Source organism: Peromyscus maniculatus, chromosome 17 (assembly GCF_049852395.1).
Source record: "Peromyscus maniculatus bairdii isolate BWxNUB_F1_BW_parent chromosome 17, HU_Pman_BW_mat_3.1, whole genome shotgun sequence".
NCBI lineage: Eukaryota > Metazoa > Chordata > Mammalia > Rodentia > Cricetidae > Peromyscus > Peromyscus maniculatus.
This window is the reverse complement of record NC_134868.1, coordinates 37,321,162-37,344,139: the sequence shown is the minus strand read 5'-3', so window position 1 is coordinate 37,344,139 and position 22,978 is coordinate 37,321,162. Positions and strand designations below refer to the sequence as shown.

Genomic DNA, 22,978 nt, shown 5'->3' with positions numbered 1-22,978 from the left:
GTATGCACTTTCTGCATATCTTTGTTACTTTGTTACTTATTAGAAGTACTGTAGTTGTTACATCATATCATTTAGAGGATAATGACAAGAAAGGTGAATGACCAGTACAGACACACCGGCTTCATGTACCAGTGTTTCCAATCTGCAGTCGGTTGGTGCTGAGGATGCTCAGTCTCAGGATGGAAAGGCGGAAGGAGGCTGACTGGACTCTCAGTGCAAACAGTACAGAGAGCAGACACGGCTGATTTTTTTTTAATGCCTTAAACAATATCTTTATTAACTTTTGATAATTTCATATGGACATATACCTTCATACCCCCCCACTCCTCCCCCTAGTTGTTTTATGCCCAGATCCATCCCCCAACCCCTCCAACTTTACACCCTCTTGTTTGTTTTAAGTAATCCACTAAGCCCACAAGCCCACTTTGTGCTGCCCATGTAATCACAGGTTTGGAGGCCATCTGATAGGACCACACCCTTAAAGACAACTGACTCTCCCCCAGAAGCCATCAGCTGTCAGCAGCTCCTCAGCTAGAGGTGGGCGTTGTGAATTTACCCTACACAAGGGATAGTGTTCTTCCCAGAAGCCATAGGATGCCCGAGGAAAAGCCCAGTGCCAGATGAAGGGTACCTCCCCTTGAGTTGTGGGTTGAAGTGTCTTGGTGATACCCCGAAACAATGCAGGCTGTTGCCATCTGCTCTTGGTTACTTACCTGAACTTGATGTGAGGACTCTGTTATTGAAAATACCGTATGCTTTGATCATAGGATGTGGAAAGATCAAGTTGGTACTAATCAGGAAGCCTCTTCCTGCTGGTCAGCTTTCACAGTACCAAAAGGTGCTATGTAGGAGAGAAGTCATCAACAGTCTTACCCACCAATAGACTGACTCTGTGAGTTACAATTAGCAATGAGCATGGCAGAATAGGTTCTTGGATGCAATAGAAGCATGACTGTTTAGGGGGTAACCAGCTCTTTCCTGATTAGATTTAAGGCCCGCTCCACAGGAAGAAACACATGCCTGGCACTATAAATCTGGCCAGGAACCCATGGTTTGGGAGCTCACTGAACATAATAAATAATACTACTATTGTTTTGTAACTGGACATAGTAGCAAGCTGCACTCAAAATTCGTATTTCTATACCTGTAGAGTGGTACAGCTCTCAGACCTCATCAGAGAAATATCTCAATGCAGTAGATGACAGTTAATGCAGAAACTCACATCTGGTCAAGGTGCAGAGAATGAATGTCTGCTGAGTGCTCTGTTACAAATGGGACTTCTGGGCTGGAGAGATGGCTCAGTGGTTAAGAGCACCGACTGCTCTCCCAGAGGTCCTGAGTTCAATTCCCAGCAACCACATGGTGGCTCACAACCATCTGTAATGAGATCTGGTGCCCTCTTCTGGCCTGCAGGGACACATGCAGGCAGAATACTGTATACATAATAAATAAATAAATCTTTAAAAAACAAAACAAAACAAAAATGGGACTTCTATATCACGCTTCTCCCCTCAATGCTTAGGGACCTTAGGGCCAGAGGTAGGGGAGAACCAGAGCAAAACGAGGGAGGGAGGGAGGGAGGGAGGGAGGGAGGGAGGGAGGGAGGGAGGGAGGGAGGGAGGGAGGGAGAGAGAGAGAGAGAGAGAGAGAGAGAGAGAGAGAGAGAGAAGAGAGAGTGTTAGTTCTTACCTTCTGAACAAGAGAGGGTCGCTGCACTCACACACTCACAACTACTGTGGTTACCTGCACAAGATCAAGCTGAGCTGGTCAGCATTCCAGAATCGTTTACATTTTTGTTTGTGAATCTCTAGTTCTGTACAGTCTCTCTTCTGGTTGAGACTCTTAATGTTCTAGTCTGCGGGCGTGTTACTTTCTTGGGCAAATGGCAGAGGGCCAACCACACTTCATTTTCAGGTGTCCTGCACCTGAAAACTGTTTCTTTTTCTTTCCAAAGAAATTCTGACCAATGCCTCCTCTACTAACTAAACTGTGTGTGCTGTTATAAACTGACTGCTAACCCCAACTTGGCTACTGATTCTCTTGTGATGATCAGAAAAAAGTCAACAGGCTAGCCAACAAACAAACAAACAAACAAACAAACAAACACTTTAGCTCTCAGCATACTGGCATGCTGCCCATGTTCTTTCGTGTGGTTCCTTTAGTGGGCTGACCCTGGAACATGCAGGATGTAGGACCGCCTAATTTTTATTTCTTAATAGTTGACATTTCTCTTGTGGTGCTATTGTGTCTGTGTGCTCCATGACCTGGGAAGAGGTGGAAATTCATGGAGAATAAAGAAGTTAGTTCTGACTTTGGCAGATGGCGTGTTAATAGAATTAACAAAAATGTTGAGCATCGCATTTACACTTCCCAGAATGTACTAACAATAGAAGGCAGAGATGAGATATACATTTCAAAACTCTTATTTTTGTTGTTGTTTTGAAAAACCTTGATGATTGCTTGTGTGCAGGAAAGCTCATATCCTAGCAAGAACCCTACTCGATACCAGTTTCTTTTGCTATTCTAAGTATTCTAAAAAGTACAGTTATTGTTTCATGCAGGAAATTCTGCAGTGACATTGTTATGACATAAAGATATTTAAGACCCACTGACATACCCTTTTATATATAAAAGTAGGGCGAAGACTGTGGCTTTTATCTTACCAAATAATTAGGCAAAAATTTCAAAGTCTCTCTGGACTAGTTAATATGGATTTGAAAACATATTTTAAGGGGAAATGGAATGATCTGAATTTGGTGTTATCACAATGGACCATATTCATTAACTACAAAATTTTAAAATAGAGTGGGGGTTGGGGTTCTGGTATTTACAGTTAAGTGTAGAGGCTGCCTGTCTGGAGGCTCTCCATCAGTTTGATTTATTTATTTTGTCCTTGGCAAGGAGGGACTAGCCCATTGCCCGGCTGCCTTTACCGGCTGGGAGGAATTGTGTTTCTTGAATCCTGCCGTCCCCCATCAGCCACATTGATCCTGGAATTCTCCCCTCTCTGCTTAGGTATCTCCATACTTTCTTGGACAATTAAGTGGAAAGGATGGTGCTCCTTTCCATCTGCTACCATTTTTACTGTACCCAATCTGTGACTTTAGGAGCACCAAGTTTTAAGGGTAAGTCTCTGGGAACCACAGAGTCTCTTGAATGGGTCTGGCCCTGAAAACCTGGAGAACTTACAAAGGGGACGGGGTGGGATGGGAGTGAAGAGCGTCCATAGGACAGAAAGCTCGAGACACTCTACACTTTGTTGGTGTAGAGTCACTCATGCTTGGGATAGAGAAACATCAAAATGCCCGATTCTTCACTTAACTTACAATAGTATGATGAGTCAGTAATCTTAGATCCACGTTGGAAAAAAAAAAATGTGTGTTTTTTTTTTTTAATTTACCTTATTGTACAGACTATAACATCAGAAAGAAGGCAAGTTGGTTAATACCTCATGTAACTTTGTGAAAACAATGTTTATTTTCTCAGGGTTGTTTGAGCTCTAGGATTCCACTGTACTAGCTTGAACCAACCTCCCTTCTTCCCTCTTTCTTTCTCTCTCTCTTGTCTCTCTTTTCTTTCTCCCTCCCTCCCTTCCTCCCTCCCTCCCTTTCTCTTCCTTTCTTCCTTTCTCCCTTTCTCCCTTTCTTTCTTTCTTTCTTTCTTTCTTTCTTTCTTTCTTTCTTTCTTTCTTTCTTTCTTTCTTTCTTTCTTTCTCCCTCTCTCTCTTTCTCTCCCTCCCTCCCTCCCCCTCCCTCCCTCCATCCCCTCTTTCTTTCTTTCTTTTTTCTTTCTTTCTTCCTTTCTTCCTTCCTTCCTTCCTTCCTTCCTTCCTTCCTTCCTTCCTTCCTTCCTTCCTTCCTTCCTTCCTTTCTTTCTTTCTTTCTTTCTTTCTTTCTTTCTTTCTTTCTTTCTTTCTTTCTTTCTTTCTTTCTGTTTTTAGACAGTCTTGCTATGTATGTAGTCCAGACTAGTCTGTACCTTGCCATCTTCCTGCCTCTGCTTCCTGAGTGCTTGGATTACCGACATGGATCGCCCAGCCTGGCTCCTGAGTCTTTGCTGTTTGTTAGAACTGTGATGTTACATCTGTAAAAATGTAGATTGCGAAGGTACTTATTTCATGAGATTGTCTCATGAGAGGCAATTTCAAACACAGCATTTAATATAATTTCATAGAGCAAATGTGTGCTCAATAAATATACCTGCTTGTTGTTTCTACTGGGAACATATGTGTACACTGGATGGCCTAGACAGTAAAAACTATAAACAAAATGTTTCTACAGTGTGGGTACTATGGTAAAATCTGCCCACTGGCTTATCTAGACACTTATTAATGAAAGGGTCTGCCAGTAGAAGGCTGATGTGTGTGCTGGGTAGGTAAGCGAGAATATTGGCTTCCCTTCGCCATTGCCAAGGGAGAATAAATGAAAACTTGTTTCTAGGTGTCCTCAGTGCCAACCCCATTCTCATAAGAAGGAGGTGTTGGTGTGCTGAGCTGTCTTTCATATTGTAGCCACTCACACCCATAACACCTAGACAAAACCCCTCAGAGGAAAGGTCCCCGACACATCGATCCATTCAGTAATCCTGTAAGGCAGAGAACACTGCGTTCCCACCCGATGGTGTCCCCCCAACCCCAGCCACCGAGAACACAGGCATGCCTTTCGCCTCACCGTCCACGTCCTTAGTGCTGTTTCCACAGTGCCGATACTCTCGTTTCTGTGCCTATTTTAAAACACAGTGTGTTCCCCCTCGGAAGGAAAATGAGGCCAGCAGACCAGCAGACAGCTAACACTGTAGAGAAGCGGGCAGCCACACGAGGGAAGCCTGGGCTTGCTGGTGGGACAGAGGCAGGAGCAACTATGGGCAACAGCCTTGATTTCCCAGGCAAGGCTGGCCTGTAAGTGTAGGACTGACTGGGTGGATACAGAGGCCATTGCTAGTTGTCTGTTGTCAGGTTCTGGAGGGATTAGGGCAGGACAGTGAGCCAGGGTGCGAAAGCCAATGAAGGAAGTGGGTGGGATCTGAGTTATGACCTGGCTAGTCTGGGTGTGGAAGACGCACTGGCGGGCAAAAGTTCATGATGGTCTCTAGGAAAGAGATTCCTCCAGCGGGACCAGTCCCACCAGGATCGATGCCCTCTACACAAAGCTCAAAACACAGAAAATGAAAGCTACGAGTTATACACACTAGGGCTTCACTGTCAGCCTAGACAGCTAAATATTTCGAGACATCATTTCTCTTTGTATCCAGAGTTGAGGCAGGCGCTCCAACCTGGGAAGAATCTAGATCTAAGTCCCAGTATAGAGCCTTCTCAGTTGCTCGCCTCATGCACCAGCATCCTCTCTGGCAGCCCCTTGAATGACCTGTGGGCTTCATGGTAGAGAACTGAATCCACTCCCTTCTTCCCTCAGGATGCTCCATTTCTCCATTTCTGTCCCGGGTGATGGTAGAGTTTTGTGCCTGTCTGTCCAAGCCGGGAATCTTTCCAGGGAAGCCATTCCCAGCATTTCTAACTCTTGATCAGTTGTTTTGTCCGGCACACTTCCTCTTTGTTTTTATGCCCTTTAATGCTAGGCTGCCATAGGAAGGTGCTCACAGTACCTTGACAACTTTTTGTCTGTGGCCTTTCTCCTCTCTTATTCTTTGTGTAGCTTTGTCGAGTATTTGCACACTCGTGGGCATTGCAGCAAGTGTCGGGGAAGTGACCCGCCCTCAAGAATCACAGAGTGGGAATCAAAGAAGTCGCCAGACAAAGGCATGCGGGATTGAAATAGAAATTTGACGACAGGTTATGAGTAGCACTGAGAATAGTAGGAAAAATCGGGTCAAGGTCCAGGAAGTGTCATTTGGGGTGGACCTTGAAGGGCTGGAGTGGCTCGTGGAGATGGGAAAGCAGTAAGATAGAGAAGGCTGGAGATTTGGTGGATGAAATGTGTGATCGCGGTGTCCTGGTTTCTTTTCTCATTGCTGTGATACTGTGTGTGATGTGCCCTGACCACAGCAGCTTAATAAGGGAGAAAGGGTTTGTTGTGACTCATGGTTCAAGATCCAGTTCATCACGGAGGGGAAGTGAATGCGGCAAGATCTCAAAGCAGATGGTAGCATCCACAGTCAAGAAGCAGAAAGCTTGGCCAGGCTGTGCTAGGGGGAGGTCTTTGCTCCACCCCTTGGCATTCCTATAAAAAGCCCTTTAGAAGAGACAGAAGGGGCCGGTGGATGTTGATCCAGGCCCTCCCGAAGCTATCTGTCTCTCTTCTCTCCCCTCTATCTTTATATCTAAATATTTCTCATCCCTCTCCCCTCAAGAGAATCCTGGGGAAAAAGTGGGAGTGGGTCTCTCACAGAGGCAGATGCAGGAGAATCTGAGTTCGAGGGCAGCCTGGTCTATAGAGTTAGTTTGAGGACAGCCAGAGCTACATGGAGAAACCCTGTCTCAAAAAACCAAACCAAAAAAAAGAAAGAATGAAAGAAAGGAAGGAAAGAGAGAGAGAGAGAGAGAGAGAGAGAGAGAGAGAGAGAGAGAGAGAGAGAGAGAAAGAGAAAGGCAGTGAGTGCTGTTCTGTTCTCTACTTACACTGACCAGAATCCCAGCCAGGGAATGGTCCCACCCACAGTGGGTGGGGTCTTGCCCCCTCAGTTAATGTAATCAAGATAGTCTCCTCCAGGCCCTTCTCTCTGTTGATTCCAGATTCTGCCAAGTTGACAGTGAACATGAACCATCACAGTGTGGGAAATGCTGCATGTGCTAACGAGGAATGTTCCCTGGAGCAGCCTTGGTTAGGTGATCTTGGGTTTCTCAGACTTGCATGTGGCTCAGGGGAGCAGACAGCAGACACAACTGTCTGCATTTCTGGAAGTTCATTCTATTGACTGAGGGAAAAATAGTTACTGCCCCATGAACCGAGAGCTGGCAGCCACACCGCTCCGTTCACTGCCCGAGTGAGACATGTGTTTCTACATGGCCATCCTCTTACAGTTAGGTGTATCATAGTCTTACTGGAATTTGAGACAGTTTCAAAACCTTCCCTGCCAGGAGTTTATTATATTACTAGGTTTGCATACGTTTTCTTATGAGTGAGTGCCAAAGAAATGTGAAACTCTTCAGGGTCCCAAATAGCCAACATCTCGTTTACCCATCAAGCACGCGTAGGAGTCTTGCTTGCATTGAACAAAGTGTAGCTATACCGTCACCCATGGGCATCTCACCCCAGGGCCTGGTGGGATTGGTAAAATATTGAGAAACTGAGCAGCGATGTACTACAAGGAAAAGTGCACCCCTAGTATGTGAGAAATAAACAAAAGGCTTCTGGTTTGGGTGATATTGATATGAAGATGATTGAGATTATTCTTCTAAAGAGTAGACGGGCATATTAGGTGGACAGCCTCGTGAAATAAAGTAGCATTGAGAGAGACAGAGTGGGCGAGCAGACCACAGCCCGGTCCGTTCCTTCTTTGTCTTGGTATGCCCTTATCATCGGAACACTTAGAAAATCCATTGCACAGCCTGGTAGAAAGCCAGAATGAAAGCCGCAGACATCTGACCTTCCCGCCCTGTCGTTCCGATCAAATGCCGCTGTTCAGTTGGCTGAGAATGTTTTCATCCCGTGCTCAGACACCCTGGATTTGGGCTGACACCCGTGCTTGTAACACTCCAAATAAAAGCATGCTTAGTGGTGGTAGACAACCACACTCCGGTTGAGGCATGCATTTCTGAGCCTGGGGCGGCACCTGGGTGGGGGAGGGGGAGGCAGGCGTTATTTATGTGTCCGTGTGTGTTTACTGAGGAAGTGAGGCTGTGTTTAGAGTCTGTGTTTGCTCATTACGAAGCTAGTTCATCTGTAAAGCTCATCCAGCCAGGTAAGTGGTCATAGCCATGAGTGCCGGTCCCCATTTATGTCGGACCTATGCATAGCATCGCCTAATCTAACTGCTAAGTGGACTCCTTGCTTGGCCTGGTCATAGAGAATTATAGAAATAGACATGGACATCTGTGCAGACTCCTTAATGTCATCCCTCTCTTTCCTCATGATTGAGACTGCTGTTCTCCTATGTGACTTTGTCTTCTCGTCCCATCTAGGAAGAACGTTGGTGAAAAGCACAGAAACCAGTGACATTCGTGGCTGTGGGATTTCCATGGAGTCAACAGAGCATGGGCACTGACTGGGACATCTTTTGCCCCTGGTGAAGCCTGCCATGCTCCCAAGCGCCTTTGGGGCCCAGGGTGAGACCATGCACCAGGTGCTTGCAGAGGACCCTCGGTGGGGGGTTGGAGGGGGCTGGGAAGATGGGAGCGAACATTGGAGCAAACGTTTCACAACCTGAACCTCAGAAACTGTGATCCTCCAAGGAGAGAGCTACTTGAAGAAAAGCTAAAAAAAAAAAAAAAAAAAAAATGTCGAATGGCTTCTCAGGGATTTTGTTTTCCGTGTCCACATAAGCCATAGTTCCAGTCCAGGTGGCAGCGTCTAGCGCACTCAGATTTCAGTTCTTGTTCAATGTGAAGGAGGGATCGACTGATGTTCATTGCTGTTCCGTCACGCGTGTAAAATATGTATATGTTAATCTTTATTTTTATAATATGCAAATACATTTAAATTTATACAGTTTGACGCTTCTAGCATCGGTTAACACTGGGTGCAATATTCTGCATGAGAACCGTGCCAAGGTGGGGCTGGTGTCTTCTTTTAGTGTTAGACCTTTTGTTCTTCCGTCGTCCCTTAGAGCTAACCCGCCTTCTCAACTGAAAAAGGGAAGGGAGAGCTAACCTCTTCCTGTTAGTCCATGGAGGGATTCAGTGTTGGTTCCTAGAACTCTGATAATCACCAGGAACGTGCAGCCCATTGAGACAGAGCCCCTCCCATCCTTTCCTTACACCCCCTGCCTGTCAGTCACTGGACATGATGGTAGAATGGTTAGTTCTCTCTCCCTATGCATCGCCACAGCTGGAGCAGAGGGAGGCCTTCCTCGGGGCCAAATGAGGTGAAGAATCTGTGAAAACCTGAGTCTTGGAACAATCTGAGGTCAGTTCTCAACCTTGCAGTGATTCTGTTATGCACCCCTTTCCCCCCTGGAACAGTGGGCATGATTTAGCAGAACCCCATGTGAGCTTCCACATCTGCCCGTGGACCTGCAGGTAGGAGCGTGCTTTCACGGAACTCCGTGCCTCATGGGCTGTTGATTCATTCAGAGCCACTTGGAAGACATCTGCTGCCAAGATCTAGTAAAACCCTTGTTTTGAAATCTCCGGGAGGTAAACACTTAAAAACAAACCCCCAAAATCGCTCTCTAGTGTCCTCCTAGTTGGGGCCAAACGGCATATGCTGTCGTAGTAACACATTCTCTGCAGAACGTAAAGGATTCTGTTTACGTCTGCCTCCTCCGTGTGTTGACAGGAAGCGTGTAAAACTAACTGTTCCCCATAAGTAAAGTGAGTCAGCTGGTCCTACTCTTTCGCTTGTTTATGAAGTATTGACTCTTAGAATGCCACAGCACACGCAGTCACCACGAATCTTAAAGAGAAATGCAAGCAGGCGGCTACACCGTGAGAAATTACTCATCAATTTATGTGGAATCTGTTCTGTTGACTTCCCTGCCCCCGCCACCCCCCCCCAGCCCATTCCACGACCATGATTTTTTTTAGAAATCAGAATTGAGTGGGAATCCTCATTTTTTTGTGTTTTGAATACTTAACTATGACAAGTCCAGTTGGAGATTTCCTTTTAGAACACAGTCGCAGGATCGATCAGAATTTGATCTTTTTTTTTTTCTGTCATAGTTCTCATGTGTGTGTATGTGTGTGCAAGTATAAACCGAAGGGTTAACGTTTTGTTGCTTTTTGGACCACTGAATTATTTGGGCCATAGGTTTTTTTGTTTGTTTTGTTTTTTAATTGGCACCAGCCAATTCTGACACTGTCAATCAAGAAACTTTGACCAGTCTTATAATGTTGTGTATGACTTTGGGCTTACTCCCCAGAGGGCCATGTTAAATAAAAATAAGGCTCCTTGGGGAACACACCCTGCAAATGGTTGCTATTTTCATAAACACAGATGCCCATGTTCTGAATATCTGCTACATTTTGACAAGTGATGTTTTGTATTGTCATCTGAACCCTAGAGAAGCAGCGTAGAGGAGGGAGCCTTGGTTGTCACGTGTGTTGTGGCCAGGGTCCACATGCTCAGAGGGTCATGGGCCTGAAAAAGCTCCAGCAAAGGATGAGAATTTGCCTCAGTGTGGGGGGAGGCTTGGAGATACAAGAGCCACTCCGCTCAAGAGGAATTTCAGTGTCTGCGTAGGAAATTCTGTTTCCTCGTTTCAACACCTGGGAAGACTCAGCGGCCAGCAGCTGAGGGGCCGTCCACTAAGCACAAGAGGCATCGATCTACCCAAGGAGCCCCTTGCCTGTCAAATGCTCTCCAAGTTTGTTATGGTTTCTATTCCTGCAACTATGGTGGTATCCAAACCACTTCCTGAGATTGTAAAAGTGATGCCAGAATAAATGTTTTCCCCTTCCAAGGAAAGGAAAAAAAAAAAAAAAAAAGACAGTGCTCATATTTGACATATGTCCTGGACTCTTTCGAATGAATAAAGAGGAAAGGCTTGATGTGATTCCAATGGAGTGTGTGTTTTTCATGCTGCAGTCTGTGAATTGTAATTGTGGTTTCCCGGTTCATTGTCCTAACAGGGCAGAAATTAAAAAAAAAAAAAAATCAATAAAAATACAATGAAATGTTTAAGCCATGGCAGCTCCAGAGTTTGATTATTTCTGGGTTGGATTGGTTTTGGTTTCAATGTTATCAATTTAAAGGAGTAACAGTTTTCTATTTTTAGCTCAAACTTGAGCCAGGGAAAGTAGGGCTGGCTGTTTTCATCTGTTCGGGGCTCGAAGCCCCAAAGGAAAAAGAAAATGAAAGAGCCGCTCTTTTAATTTCTTTTTCTCATTCCATTTACTTTATTTATTTGGGAGTGTGTGTGTGGGAATGTGCGTGCCACAGCACACGTGTGGACATGAAAGGCGAACTTTGGAGAGTTGGTTCACTCCATCTACCATCTAGGTCCCAGGGATCAATCTCAGGTGGGCAGGCTTGGTGCTCTGCCACTCAGACACATCCCAGGCCCAGCATCGTCTGCCCATCAAGTCAGACTCTTTGCAGTGAACCCACGTGCTTCTAAACTGGAGCTCATGGACTTGTGATTGGTTAGAAAGTTCCCATCCCCCAGGCTCCCTTTTTAAGGCTCATCACAGGAACTCTGCCATAGCTTGTAAATACTGTCTGGGAACACTCTGGAAGGCTGACATTACAGGTCCCTTAGGGCCTATCCAAGAGCATTGTTCCTCTGTTTGCTCATTTGTTTTAAAAGATACGGAAAGAAAAATTCATGAAAACTCAGACAAGTCGTGTCGTCGTCGTCCCCCCCCCCCCCCCCCCCCCCCCCCCCGCACAGAGGACCTGGGACACAGGAACAGGACCTGCTCAGAGCAGAATGCTGAAAAAAAAAGCTCTGAGATTGCCTAAAAAGCTCTGGAAAGGAAGGCGAGGCTATTGGGTACCCTGGTTCAAATATCCCCCCAGAGGGAAATATTTGAAACTACCTGAGGTGAAACAAGGGCCGCGCTCCGGTGAGATGGCTCGCCTTGACAGCTGAGCCCAGGTAAGTTCTGACACCCATCCCTCCTGCTGCCGGCCTGCTTCTGCTCCGAGAGCAGAGTTTGAACATATGTCAGCAACTTGCGCCTGGCTTTTATCAAGACACTTGGAGTTCTTGAAGCTTGCTCAGCAGGTCACACAGCAAAGTAGCTGTCAGTGGTGACGTGATGATGAGAAATGCATTAGACCTCACAGTTACGGGTCCCTCCAGGCGCTGTTTCCCCTATCTCAGTGAGAGCTTTCTGAAGTAGGTACCAACTTCACAGAACTCCGAAGCCATCCTACCTACCGCATGCAAGGAGACAAGAAGGTCTGCTGAATCCCAGTGCCCAGGGTACCTTACCCCATGACTGCTTATGTGACCCAGGGATGTCACCCAGTATGGTAGGCAATGAGGGAACCTGCTGTTGGGCTGTGTGGGAAGGGGCTGTGTGTGTATGTGGCCGGGGTGGGGTGGAGGTGGGGGTTTAAAAGGCAAATGAACTCATCTGGCTTAGACAGCATGAGAAACAGCACCTGGTAACAGAACCCCATTTAACTATTTGTCAACTCGGGAAAGAAATATCTTTTGCTCTTCTATACAAGCAAGTTTTGAGCGAAATGAAGATCTTTCTAAACACTGGACCTGAAAAGCCTGGAATTGGCAGAGAATGCCCCAAGACCAAGTTCTTAGCCCAAAGATTTATTTGCCCCAGAGGGACAGAGGGCTGGGAATAAGGGACAAAGACAGGAGACAGGGAAGAAAGAGAAGGGAAAAGGAACAGGAGAAAAGAGGGGGGTATTTGCTCAGGAGGGACAAAGGACCGCCTCTGGAAAGGGAGGAAACAGAGGTGGCCCATAGGCAAATGGCAGTTTATAAAAGGGGAAAAGAGAAACCACATATTAGGATAAGGTGTTTAATTTTGATTGGACAGATTATTTGCAGTAGCCAAAGGGGACTTCTGATTGCTGGACTTCAATACTTTGATAGTTGCACCTTGGTGGTCAGCCTCAGGAGGAGGAAGTGGCTGGCTTTAGGAATGTAATCTAACTGTTTTTTAGCAAGGCAGAGGGAATGGGGGAGAAGGGCAAGGCCCGCCAGAGCCGTGTTTACCATACTCAGGCCTGCTAGATCCCTTAGAACCTAAGTGGGTGTTTCCCAAACTGGTCCTTGGAATGTCTAATCTCCTCATTGCTAACACATGCTCCCCAATGGGCTCCAAAATCCAGGCACTTTAAGAAATGTTGTGTTAAAGCAAATGAATATTTGCTGCTGGCCTCTAAGAACCTTCTAGACACTATTACAAAGCATCAGTCTTTACAGGCAGAATATGCCTGCTTTTGAGTGTGGAAGGAAGTCTTCTAAAACGGTGTGTGGACATGGCCTGTATCAATCAACGATCTCTAGGGGGAATGAAATTAGTATAAAGAATGAGTTAGAAAGGGCGTTTATTAGATTGACCTACACAGTAGGGTCTAGGTAGTCCAAATGTCTGCACACTAGAGAGACAGAAAATCTGGTAGCTGAGTAGTCCACAAAGTTAGGTGCATTCACAGTCCCACTCTGGTGCTGAAGGCTGGATTCCTGGAGAACGGCTGGTCTCTGGTTCATATTCAGAAGGTGGAAGACTCCAGATTATGGTGTCAGTGAAGGGTAAACACACTCACCAGGATGAAGCCGCGACAGGCAAGTAAGTGGCACAGCTATTTTTCCTTTCTTTTTATTTATTCTTTGTGTCTTTCACATCATGCATCTCCATCCCATTCATTTCCCCGGTCCCTTTGAATCTGCCCTCTGCCCTTGCATCATCCCCCAATAAAATAAAATAAAATTTAAGAGAAAAAAGAAAAAAGAGAAGGGGAAAGTCATGGAAGCTGTAGTATGACGCAGTGAGTCACACAGTAAACCCTTTTATCCATATATCTTTACTTACAAGTGTTCATTGCAAAGTGTCCTTGGTTTGGTTCGAGGCCTCTGGTTTCTGCTACACTATGGATGCTGGGCCCTCACTGGGACTCCTCTTGGTTTTCCTGCTCTGCCCTATGCTGTGGAAATCCTGCAGCTTTGGGTCTGCGGACCGGTCCCTTCACGGTGGCCCAGCTTTTCTTTGGAACCTCTTGGCATCAGCAATGCTGAAGGAAGGTACCCACTGTGGAGGGGGGTGGGGGGGTGCCTTCCCTCAGTGAATCCCTCCTGAAAGTGGCCTCACAGACCCCACCAGAGGTGTGTCTCTTAGTTGATTCTGAATCTGATCAAGCAGACAAAATTAATCTTCACATATTGCCCAGACAAGTGTTTCTAAAGTGTAGCAGATTCAGGGATAACCTGGGCGGGTTTGAATGTAATCACTTCTTTGTTTTCTATGTGTGAGTGAAAGAAATGGGGCTGTGAAGAAGTTGGCCACCAGGCTGCCCCTCAGCCCTGTCTCTGCCATCCATCCTGATGTGCCTCAGTTTCCCTGTATAAAAAAACAAAGGGAACTGTCTATTTTTTTTTTACTCTTTTTTTTGGGGGGCCGCCAACCATCTCCCAAATAAATCACACACGGAGGCTTATTATTACTTATGAGTGCCTGGCCTTAGCTTGACTTAGTATCTAGCCAGCTTTCCTTAATTTTAAATTATCCTGTCTCCCTTTTGCCTCTGGACTTTTCCCGTTCTCTCACTTCTATAAATCTTACTCTTACTCCGTGGCTCGCTGTGTAGTTGGGTGGCTGACCCCTGGAGTCCTTCTCCTTCTCTAGCTCCCAGATCGCCTTTTCCCAGATTTCTCCTTCTGTATATTTTCTCTGCCTGCCAACCCCACCTATCCTTTCCTAGCTGCCTGCCTTGCTATTGGCCGTTCAGCTCTTTATTAGACCATCAGGTGTTTTACACAGGTACAGTAACACAGCTTCACAGAGTTAAATAAATACAACATAAACAAAGGTAACATGCCTTAAAATAATATTCTACTACAGTCTATGTCATATAGTTATTAGGATTATTAAATGAGATGCTATATGTACTTATGACTATAAATAGAAATCAAGGACACTGACTATTAGTCCCCTCTATTGTTCTCTGTTACCTCATCGGAAATACACCTCTACTGCAAAAGCTTTCACAGTCTCTAACTAGAATTTTCGACAAGTTTTTGTTTCCTGTATATTGGCCAATTAGCTATTTGCACTAATGATAAAACAGTTTTTGCTTAAAAAGAGTGCATCTAAAAATATACTCTATGTTGGTGCCAAGGATTGAACCTCGGTCCTCATACCTGCTAGGCAAGTGTTCTACCACTGGACTGAAGCACTTTAGGATAAATTAGAAAGAGAAAGTTATGTGAATGAGTGCAAGGAACACACAGGTATAGGGAAAATGTGAATGATTTCCAAAGCTGTGAAGCTGCTGTGTGCTCATGTGGATAATGGAAGAGCAGAGGAGGGGACCACTGGTCTAAGGAATTTGTCCTGGGTTAGCACAGCTCACAGAAAATCCAGGTCCTTTGTCTCCTTAGGTCTAAGGGACTCCAAAAGCTTTTAGAGATAGTTCTCGCAGCTTAAGATTGCCAACATTCATCAGAAGAATGTTTCTAGCAGTATATTGTAAAATTACTTTCCTAAATTCAAATTTTAAGGTGAGTTAAGCATCTTTAAATGCTGTTTTCACATAGTCAAAGATATTGTAATTCTGAAAATGGGAGACATTTATTTGATCTGTGAAAACTAACATTTTTTTTAAGGAAGACATTCAAAGTATATACCATTTCTCTGAGAGCTTTGCTAAAGTGAGACTGAAAAACTGAACTCACCCCATAGACTCATTAGATGTGAAAAAATTTACTAACTGGTTTTGTGAGGTGGAACAGAACAAATTACTTGGATTTATCTTATGCTTGAGGAATCACAGGATGAAATGAAGCTGTACACAGGCCGCTGTGAATATGTGGGTACAGACATTTGTGCCTCTGTGTGTTCCCAGACTGTGTGATGCCCTAGGAATTGACAGTGCATTGGCTTGTGCCCTTCCCACGAACAGTTGAGCTGGACGTCCCAGATGGCAAAGGAAATTCTTGCCAGCACATTAGGGTGACAAGGAAAACCTGTTTTCAAAGAAAAAGCAAAAACAGGCACTTAGAATCTTCGGGAATTTTCCTAAAGACATAGGGCATCTGGAGAAACATTTGTTCTGGAAAATGTAGGTTAGGTCTCCTCCCTAGCACCCATGGGTTCAACAGTGAAGCCTGTAAGAAAATCGGGTATAGTGAGCATGCTTAGACACATTTCTCATCATTATTGTCTGAACAATGCAGTGTAACAGCTGTTTGTAGAGCAGGTTTTAACCAGGTGTGGGTAATCTCGAGGAGATTTCAAGCATGTGGGAGGAGGTAGGCAGGTTATATGCAAGCACTAAGTGTTTTACATAAAGCTTATACGTATAAGTTAGCATGCTGAAGCATTTGATATGCAAGGAGAACCCTGGAACTCTTCCCCAGTATACTGAAGGGTCCATGTACTAAATATTGATAAGAATAATCAGTGTTGGGGGCTGGAGAAATGGCTCAGAGGTTAAGAACACTGGCTGTTCTTCCAGAGGTCCTGAGTTCAATTCCCAGCACCCATATGGTGGCTCACAACCATCTGTAGTGAGATCTGGCGCCCTCTTCTGGCCTGCACAGACACGTGCAGACAGAACACTGTATATGTAATAAATAAATAAATCTTTAAAAAAAAAGAATAATCAGTGTTGATAGCATTTGAGAAATACTGCGACATCCTTTTTCATGCCTGTCTCTTAGTTCTAAGCTCCATAACTACATGCTCCCACCCCATTTATAACTGGATTCTGGAAGGTTTGGGAATTGACTTGTGACTTTGTCTCTCATTTCTCCTACTTTAGACCAAGAATAAAAGTCTTCTAGAATGTTCCATTGGTGCTGATTGTATTGCTTTCGTCACTCTGAGAGAGGGAAAAGGACCCAGTTTGGGGATAAGAACTGGTAACAAATAGATTAATTTAATGATTTTTAATTTTTATCCAGAGAAAAGACTTGGGCAGGTAGCTTCACAATAATATCTACCAAACATTAAAAGAACTATATGCTGCCTAGTTTATGCCAACTTGGCACAAGCTAGAGTTGTCTGAAAGGAAGACAACTCCACTGCGAACATGCCTCCATTAGATTGGGCTGTTAGGCATTTTCCTAATTAATGATTGATGGGGAAGGGTAAAGCCCATTGTGGGTGGTGCTATTCCTAAACTGGTAGTCCAAGGTCTATAAGAAAGCAGGCTGAGCAAGCCATGAAGAGCAAGCCAGTAAGCAGCTCCCCTCCATGGATTCTACATCAACTCCTGCCTCCAGGTTCCTGCTGGAGTTCCTGTCCTGATTTCATTCTGTGATGAACAGCAAAATGGAAGTGTGAGCCAAATAAACCCTTTCCTCCCCGTTTCTTTAGTCATGGTGTTTTTGTCACAGGAATAGAAATTCAAACTATTACAACCCGCAGTTTCTTTCAAACTGCTATTTTGGAAAACAACAACAACAACAATAAAACAAACAAAAAAAACCTCACAGAGCATATTTCTCTTTTCTTCTCATTCCACTGAGATCAACAGAGATTTCCATGTTCTCAAACTACCATGGATCATTCCTCCCACCAAGAGGCAGGCAATGGTTTCTGCAGATTATCTACTGGGTATCACCCCATTTAACTCACTTCCTCCACTTTACCTGGCCATCACCAAACCCCACAGATTAGGACTCAGTTTCCAAATCTGCCACCATCTCAAATGCCATCATAAGCCCCAGGTAGTTTTCCCTGAGCTTCTGATCACAAGCTATAAGTTAGGGTTCCCAGTGTTAGCACCTTCGAGAGCAAACTCCTCTACCAATGGTCTGTCGAATTGTCCTTTCCTTTATCTACAGTTAAAATTTTATGACATGAGCTGAGCATGCCCAATGACATTCCTGTCCATCATTGTAGCCTTTAAAAATTTTTTAGAGAATATATTTTGATCATATTTGTTCCCTTCTCCCAGCTTCTCCCAGATCATTCCTCCATTCCCTATCCATGCTCTCTATTAAAAAAATGAAAACAAAAAAAAAATATAAAAGGCACACATATACAAAACCATAGGATCGGCTTTGAGTTGGCTAAGTCCTGAGCATGAGACCTTCCTAGGAATATGGTTGATATACACAGTATCACTCCATTGAAGAAAACTAATTCCCCCACTTCCAGCAGCCATCAATTATAAGTATATATTTGGTTAGGGGTGGGACTCTGTACCCACTTCCTCTTCTCTGTGCTGGATATTTGTCTGGCTTGAACTTGTACAGGTTGTGTGCATGCCACCACAACCTCTATGAGTACATATGTGCATCAGCACTGCTGAGTCTGGAAGACCCTGTTTCCTTGGAGTCTTCCGTCACCTCTGGCACTAAGAATCTTTCCATAATTTCTTCTGCATAAGATCCTGAGCCTTGAGAGGAGGGCTGTGATGAAGACATCTCATTTAGGGCTGAGGACTTCAAAGTTTCTCACTCCCTGTACATTGTCAGTTGTGGGCCTCTGTGTAAATCACCATCTACTACAAGGAAAGGCTTCTCTGAACACAGCACTGATCTATGGGTCTAGCAGTATGTCATTAGGAGCATTTTATTGCTATGTTCACTTAGCAGAATAATGGGTTTTCTCCTAGGGCTCATGACCTATCTAGTCTGAGGTTCTTGGTCTCATTAACAGTGTTGGATATGGGTTCCATTTCATGGAGCCAGTTGTAAATCCAGTTTTAAAAAGTGATTGGTTACTCCCATAATGTTGGTGCCACGATTTCATCAGTGGGTCTACCTTACAGGTGGGACACTTCTGTAGTTTCAGTGGTATGTAGCTGGGTAAGACTGATGATAACTTTTCTTCTCTGTTAGCATGTATAATACCCTCAAGCACTGTGAATGCTAGTGAGTAGGGGAGAAGCCTCTGGTTGAGCACCAGCCCATAATGACTTACATCACAGCAATGACTTGGTCTTACCATCAGGGTGTAAAGAGCAACCAGTAGCATCGACAATAGCCTGTGATGTTTGGGGGTTTTCATGGGATCCCTTCGGCCAATGACTCAACAAGATGTAACCCATTTCTGGTACTGGTGGTTTGTATTTCATAGCATATGGTGTCTAGTTGGGCACTGCCTCCCCTATCGTATGAGAACTATTTAAGTTACTTTTATATATGCACATATTCATAGGAACCTTTTATATAGTCAAACACATATTCCATGACCTTGAGTTAAGTGTGCCTATAAATATGTTTATCTCTCCTTCTTAAATTAGACCTTAAACTGAGCATGCTCAGAAGGGTGCCCACTAGTAAATCGCTCCTCTCCATGAATATGAATAGGCTACATGATTAATAACCCCATGGTTCTTTAGTTCAAGGAAAGATGTTGCTTTAGAAATGACTTCCATAGTCGCATTATTGCTGCAGGGGACACAGCTTTCTCTGCCTTTTGTTCCTTAGCCATACTTGTTTTGGTTTTTTGCTGACTGAGATCGAGAATCTGTCACACTCAGTTTCACTAGCACTCAGAGATCAACTAATTTATTGATGCCTCCCATGCTTAGGAAAACACACAGAGATTGTTTTCCTTTTAAAAATATTTTCAGCTGGGTGGTGGTGGTGCACACCTTTAATTCCAGCACTCGGGAGGCAGAGCCAGATGGATCTTTGTGAGTTCGAGGCCAGCCTGGTCTACAGAGTGAGTTCCAGGAAAGGTACAAAGCTACACAGAGAAACCTTGTCTTGAAAAACCAAAAAAAAAAAAAAGAAAAAGAAAAAGAAAAAAGAAAAAAAAATTCAGTCGGTGGTGGTGGTGGGTGGTGCATGCCTTTAATCCCAACACTTGGGAGGCAGAGCCAGGTGGATCTCTGTAAGTTTGAGGCCAGCCTAGTCTACAGAGCAAGATCCAAGACGGGCACCAAAACTACACAGAGAAACCCTGTCTCGAAAAAACAAACAAACAAAAAACCAATTTTTCATTTGCTATTATTATTTTAGTGTGTGTGTGTTTATGCACGTGTATGTGGGTGTCCATGGCCAGAGGTGTAGGATCTCCCTTTTCTTAATAAGTTTACTGTTACTGTGATGAAGCATCATGGCCAGCTCAACTTGGGGAGGAAAGGTTTTATTCAGCTTGTGTTCTCACACCACAGTTCATCATCAAAGGAAGCCAGAACAGGAGCTCAAAAGGGACTGGAACCTAAAGGCAGGAGCTGGTGCAGAGGCCATATAAGGGTGCTGCTTACTGGCTTGCTTCTCATAGCTTGCTCAGCCTGTTGTCTTATAGAACCCAGGACCAGCAACCCAGAGATAGCACCACCCACAATGGTCTGGGTCCTCCCTCATCAACCACTAAATACGAAAATTCCCTACAGCCCAATCTTATGGAGGCATTTTCTCAACTGAGGCTCCTCCTCTCTGATGACTCTAGCTTGTGTCAAGTTGTTGTAAAACTACCCAGTATGCCCCTGGAGCTGGAGTTATATGCAATTGTGAGCTAAACAACATGAGCGTTGGGAACTAAACTTAGGTCCTCTGCTAGAGCACTATGTGTTCTTAACTACTGAGCCATCTCTCTGGTCCCAATTTATTGATTTTTTTTTTTTTTTTAAAGAATCCTACAAAGGGCCGGGCGGTGGTGGCGCACGCCTTTAATCCCAGCACTCGGGAGGCAGAGCCAGGCGGATCTCTGTGAGTTCGAGGCCAGCCTGGGCTACCAAGTGAGTCCCAGGAAAGGCACAAAGCTACACAGAGAAACCCTGTCTCGAAAAAAAAAAAAAAAAAAAAAAGAATCCTACAAAGGATGCAGGTGGAGCGACACAGGGGAATGGGGACTGAGCTTCTATGTGTTCTCCGAGAGTCTCACCTTTCTAGAACCTTCGTGGATTTAGCTAGCTTGAAACCTACCAAACCCTGTTCTTTCTTTTGGGGCTTCTATGAAGACTTCATTGTGTAGGAATCATTGTATAACCCAACATCAACAGCTTGGGTGAAGGAACCCAGAAAATCCTGTCCTCTTCAGCATTCTTGACCTGTCTTTCAAATAACTGAATCAAAGAAGAGAAATTTTGTGCTCAATTTTGTGCTGTCTAGGTTGCTTCTCCTTTGGAATGGGGAGGGTTTTACAACCTGCTATCAGAAAAGGGTAGGTCATAGCATTTTTTTTAGAGTCAGCACCAAGACAGAAAGGTTGGTTCAGAGTTTTCATTTTTTGCTTTAGAGAAGATCTCTCTCTCTCTCTCTCTCTCTCTCTCTCTCTCTCTCTCTCTCTCTCTCACACACACACACACACACACACACACATACATGCACACATATATATATATATATCATATATGTACACCATATACCATAACATATATGCAATAACATTGTATCTTCATAGATCTCTAACTCAAAATTCCCAAAGAATTTAGATGTGACTAGAAAACAGAATTCAACAACACATACAAGTATATTTGACCAAACTAAGTTTATCACTAATACACAGGCAGCTTAATTTGAAATGAGTTCCTATCACATCTCAGCCCCTTGGCTAAGATCAAATGTAATATCTGCTGTTATTGATTTAAGGTCAGGTACATCCTCAGTCTGAGCACAATATATTAAATGACTCTGGGGTACAGAATGGTGAAATTGCTCAATTCATTCCACACATTCACCTGATACTCCAGAGCCTCCAGGAATGGTGCAGCCTCTCAGCAGACTTTAAAAACCAATATATGTATCAGTGGATGTCTTAGTTAGGGTTTCTATTGCTGTGAAGAGACACCATGACCACGACAATTCTTATAAAGGAAAACATTGAGTTGGGGCTATGTTACAGTTCAGAAGTTTAGTGCATTATCATTATGGTGGGTGGCATGCAGGCAGACATGGTGCTGGAGAAGGAGCTGAGAATTCTACATCTTGATTCGCACACAGCAGAAGCAGTCCATTTCCACACTGGTTGTAGCCTGAGCATAGGAGATCTTAAAGCCCACCCCCACAGTGACAGACTTCCTCCAACAAAGCCACACCTACTCTAACAGCCACATCTCCTAATAATGCCACTTCCTATGGGGGCCATTTTTTTTTTCAAACTGCCTCAGTGGAATAAAAACCATGAGTATCACATTAAATTTCAAAATCAGCTAATACCCATTTGTGATGTAAAAACAAATGAACATTGACAAACAAGTGCATGAAACTAGAAAGGGAAGGGAACCCCCTCAGTTTGATTTTTTAAAAAAATATCATCTATAAAAGTTCAAAGCAGGTGCCATCTTTGATGGTAAAATACTCAAAGCTTCCAAGTTCAGGCATAATACAAGGCCGTTTGTTCTCATGAACTGCTACTGTGTACCAGGGATTCTAGCCAAGCAAGAAAGGAAGAAGACATCCCACCTGGAAGTAAGATGTCTTTATTTACAGGCAATATTCCATGATTCAGCAAGTTCTAAAGAATCTACAGACAGGTATTTTTAATGACTTCAGCAAAGTGTAGGAGACAAGATCACCTAAAAATCATCAGTGAACATTTCAAAAATTAAATTATGAAAATTACCTTGTCTGTAGCATTTCTGCCACATTTTGAGAATGAAATGTCCTCATAGGCTCAGAGCAATGCTGTTGCGGGAGATGGCAGAAACAGATGATGAGGTCTAGCTAAAGAAATTGGTTCATTCAGATGTGTCTTAGAAGGAGCCTAGACCCTGGTCCCTCATTCTCTCTGTTTCCTCTCCATAATGAGGTGAAATAGCTCTTCCCTGAATAAAGAATGTGAAGACTGCTGTGAGGTGTTGTATGGACACAAAAACTGTTGATAATTAGACTAACTACCATTTGTGATACTGTGGCAAAGAACATCCCAAAGGCTTTGTGGGATGCTAGGTTTAACCATGACCCACTAATTAACTTGGATGAGAGCATTTCAAGGGAACCCAGGATTTAGGTTTTGGTGTGGTTACTGATGGTAGGTTTTAGCAAAGTTTATAGTAGAATTTGGAGTGAAGGGTAGAGCCAAAAGCCTGTTAAAACTTGCATTTTGGTCAGGAAGGCTTCTGTGAACTGGGGCTAAGAAAGATGTGATTCCTGATAGGATTAGTACAATGAAAACAAAGCCAAGATGGACTTGGTTGTGCATACTCATAATACCAGAACTCAAGAGGCAGAGGTAGGGGGAATGTAGAATCTTTGAAGACAGCCTAATTACAGAGAAAGTTCTATAATATCCAGAACTACAGAGTGAGACTCTGTATCCAAGAAAACAAAAAAGAAAGAAAAGGAAAAAAGAAAAAGAAAAGAAAGTGCACCCCCTCCCCCCAAAAAA

The 22,978-nt window shown here is 44.1% G+C and overlaps 1 protein-coding gene and 1 non-coding gene across 3 annotated transcripts in view; both read left to right on the top strand.

Moving 5' to 3' along the window:
* Positions 1-10,740, top strand: part of Mfhas1 (multifunctional ROCO family signaling regulator 1) — a 102,768-nt gene extending 92,028 nt beyond the window's left edge. Inside the window, exons 3-4 of one of the 2 annotated variants that reach the window (XR_001577439.3) lie at positions 3,016-3,125; positions 8,078-10,740. Coding sequence is in view for 1 of the 2 variants with exons in the window: in XM_006973960.4 (XP_006974022.1) it covers positions 8,078-8,111 (34 nt within the window). In the remaining variant the exon portion in view is untranslated. The remainder of the gene's footprint in view (positions 1-3,015; positions 3,126-8,077) is intronic. The other variant, XM_006973960.4, reaches the window with a different exon arrangement.
* Positions 10,741-21,182: 10,442 nt separating this feature from the next.
* LOC121823598 (U2 spliceosomal RNA) lies at positions 21,183-21,366 on the top strand. Its single transcript, XR_006065114.1, has one exon. It is a non-coding gene; the product is annotated as a U2 spliceosomal RNA (small nuclear RNA).
* Positions 21,367-22,978: the final 1,612 nt, after the last annotated feature.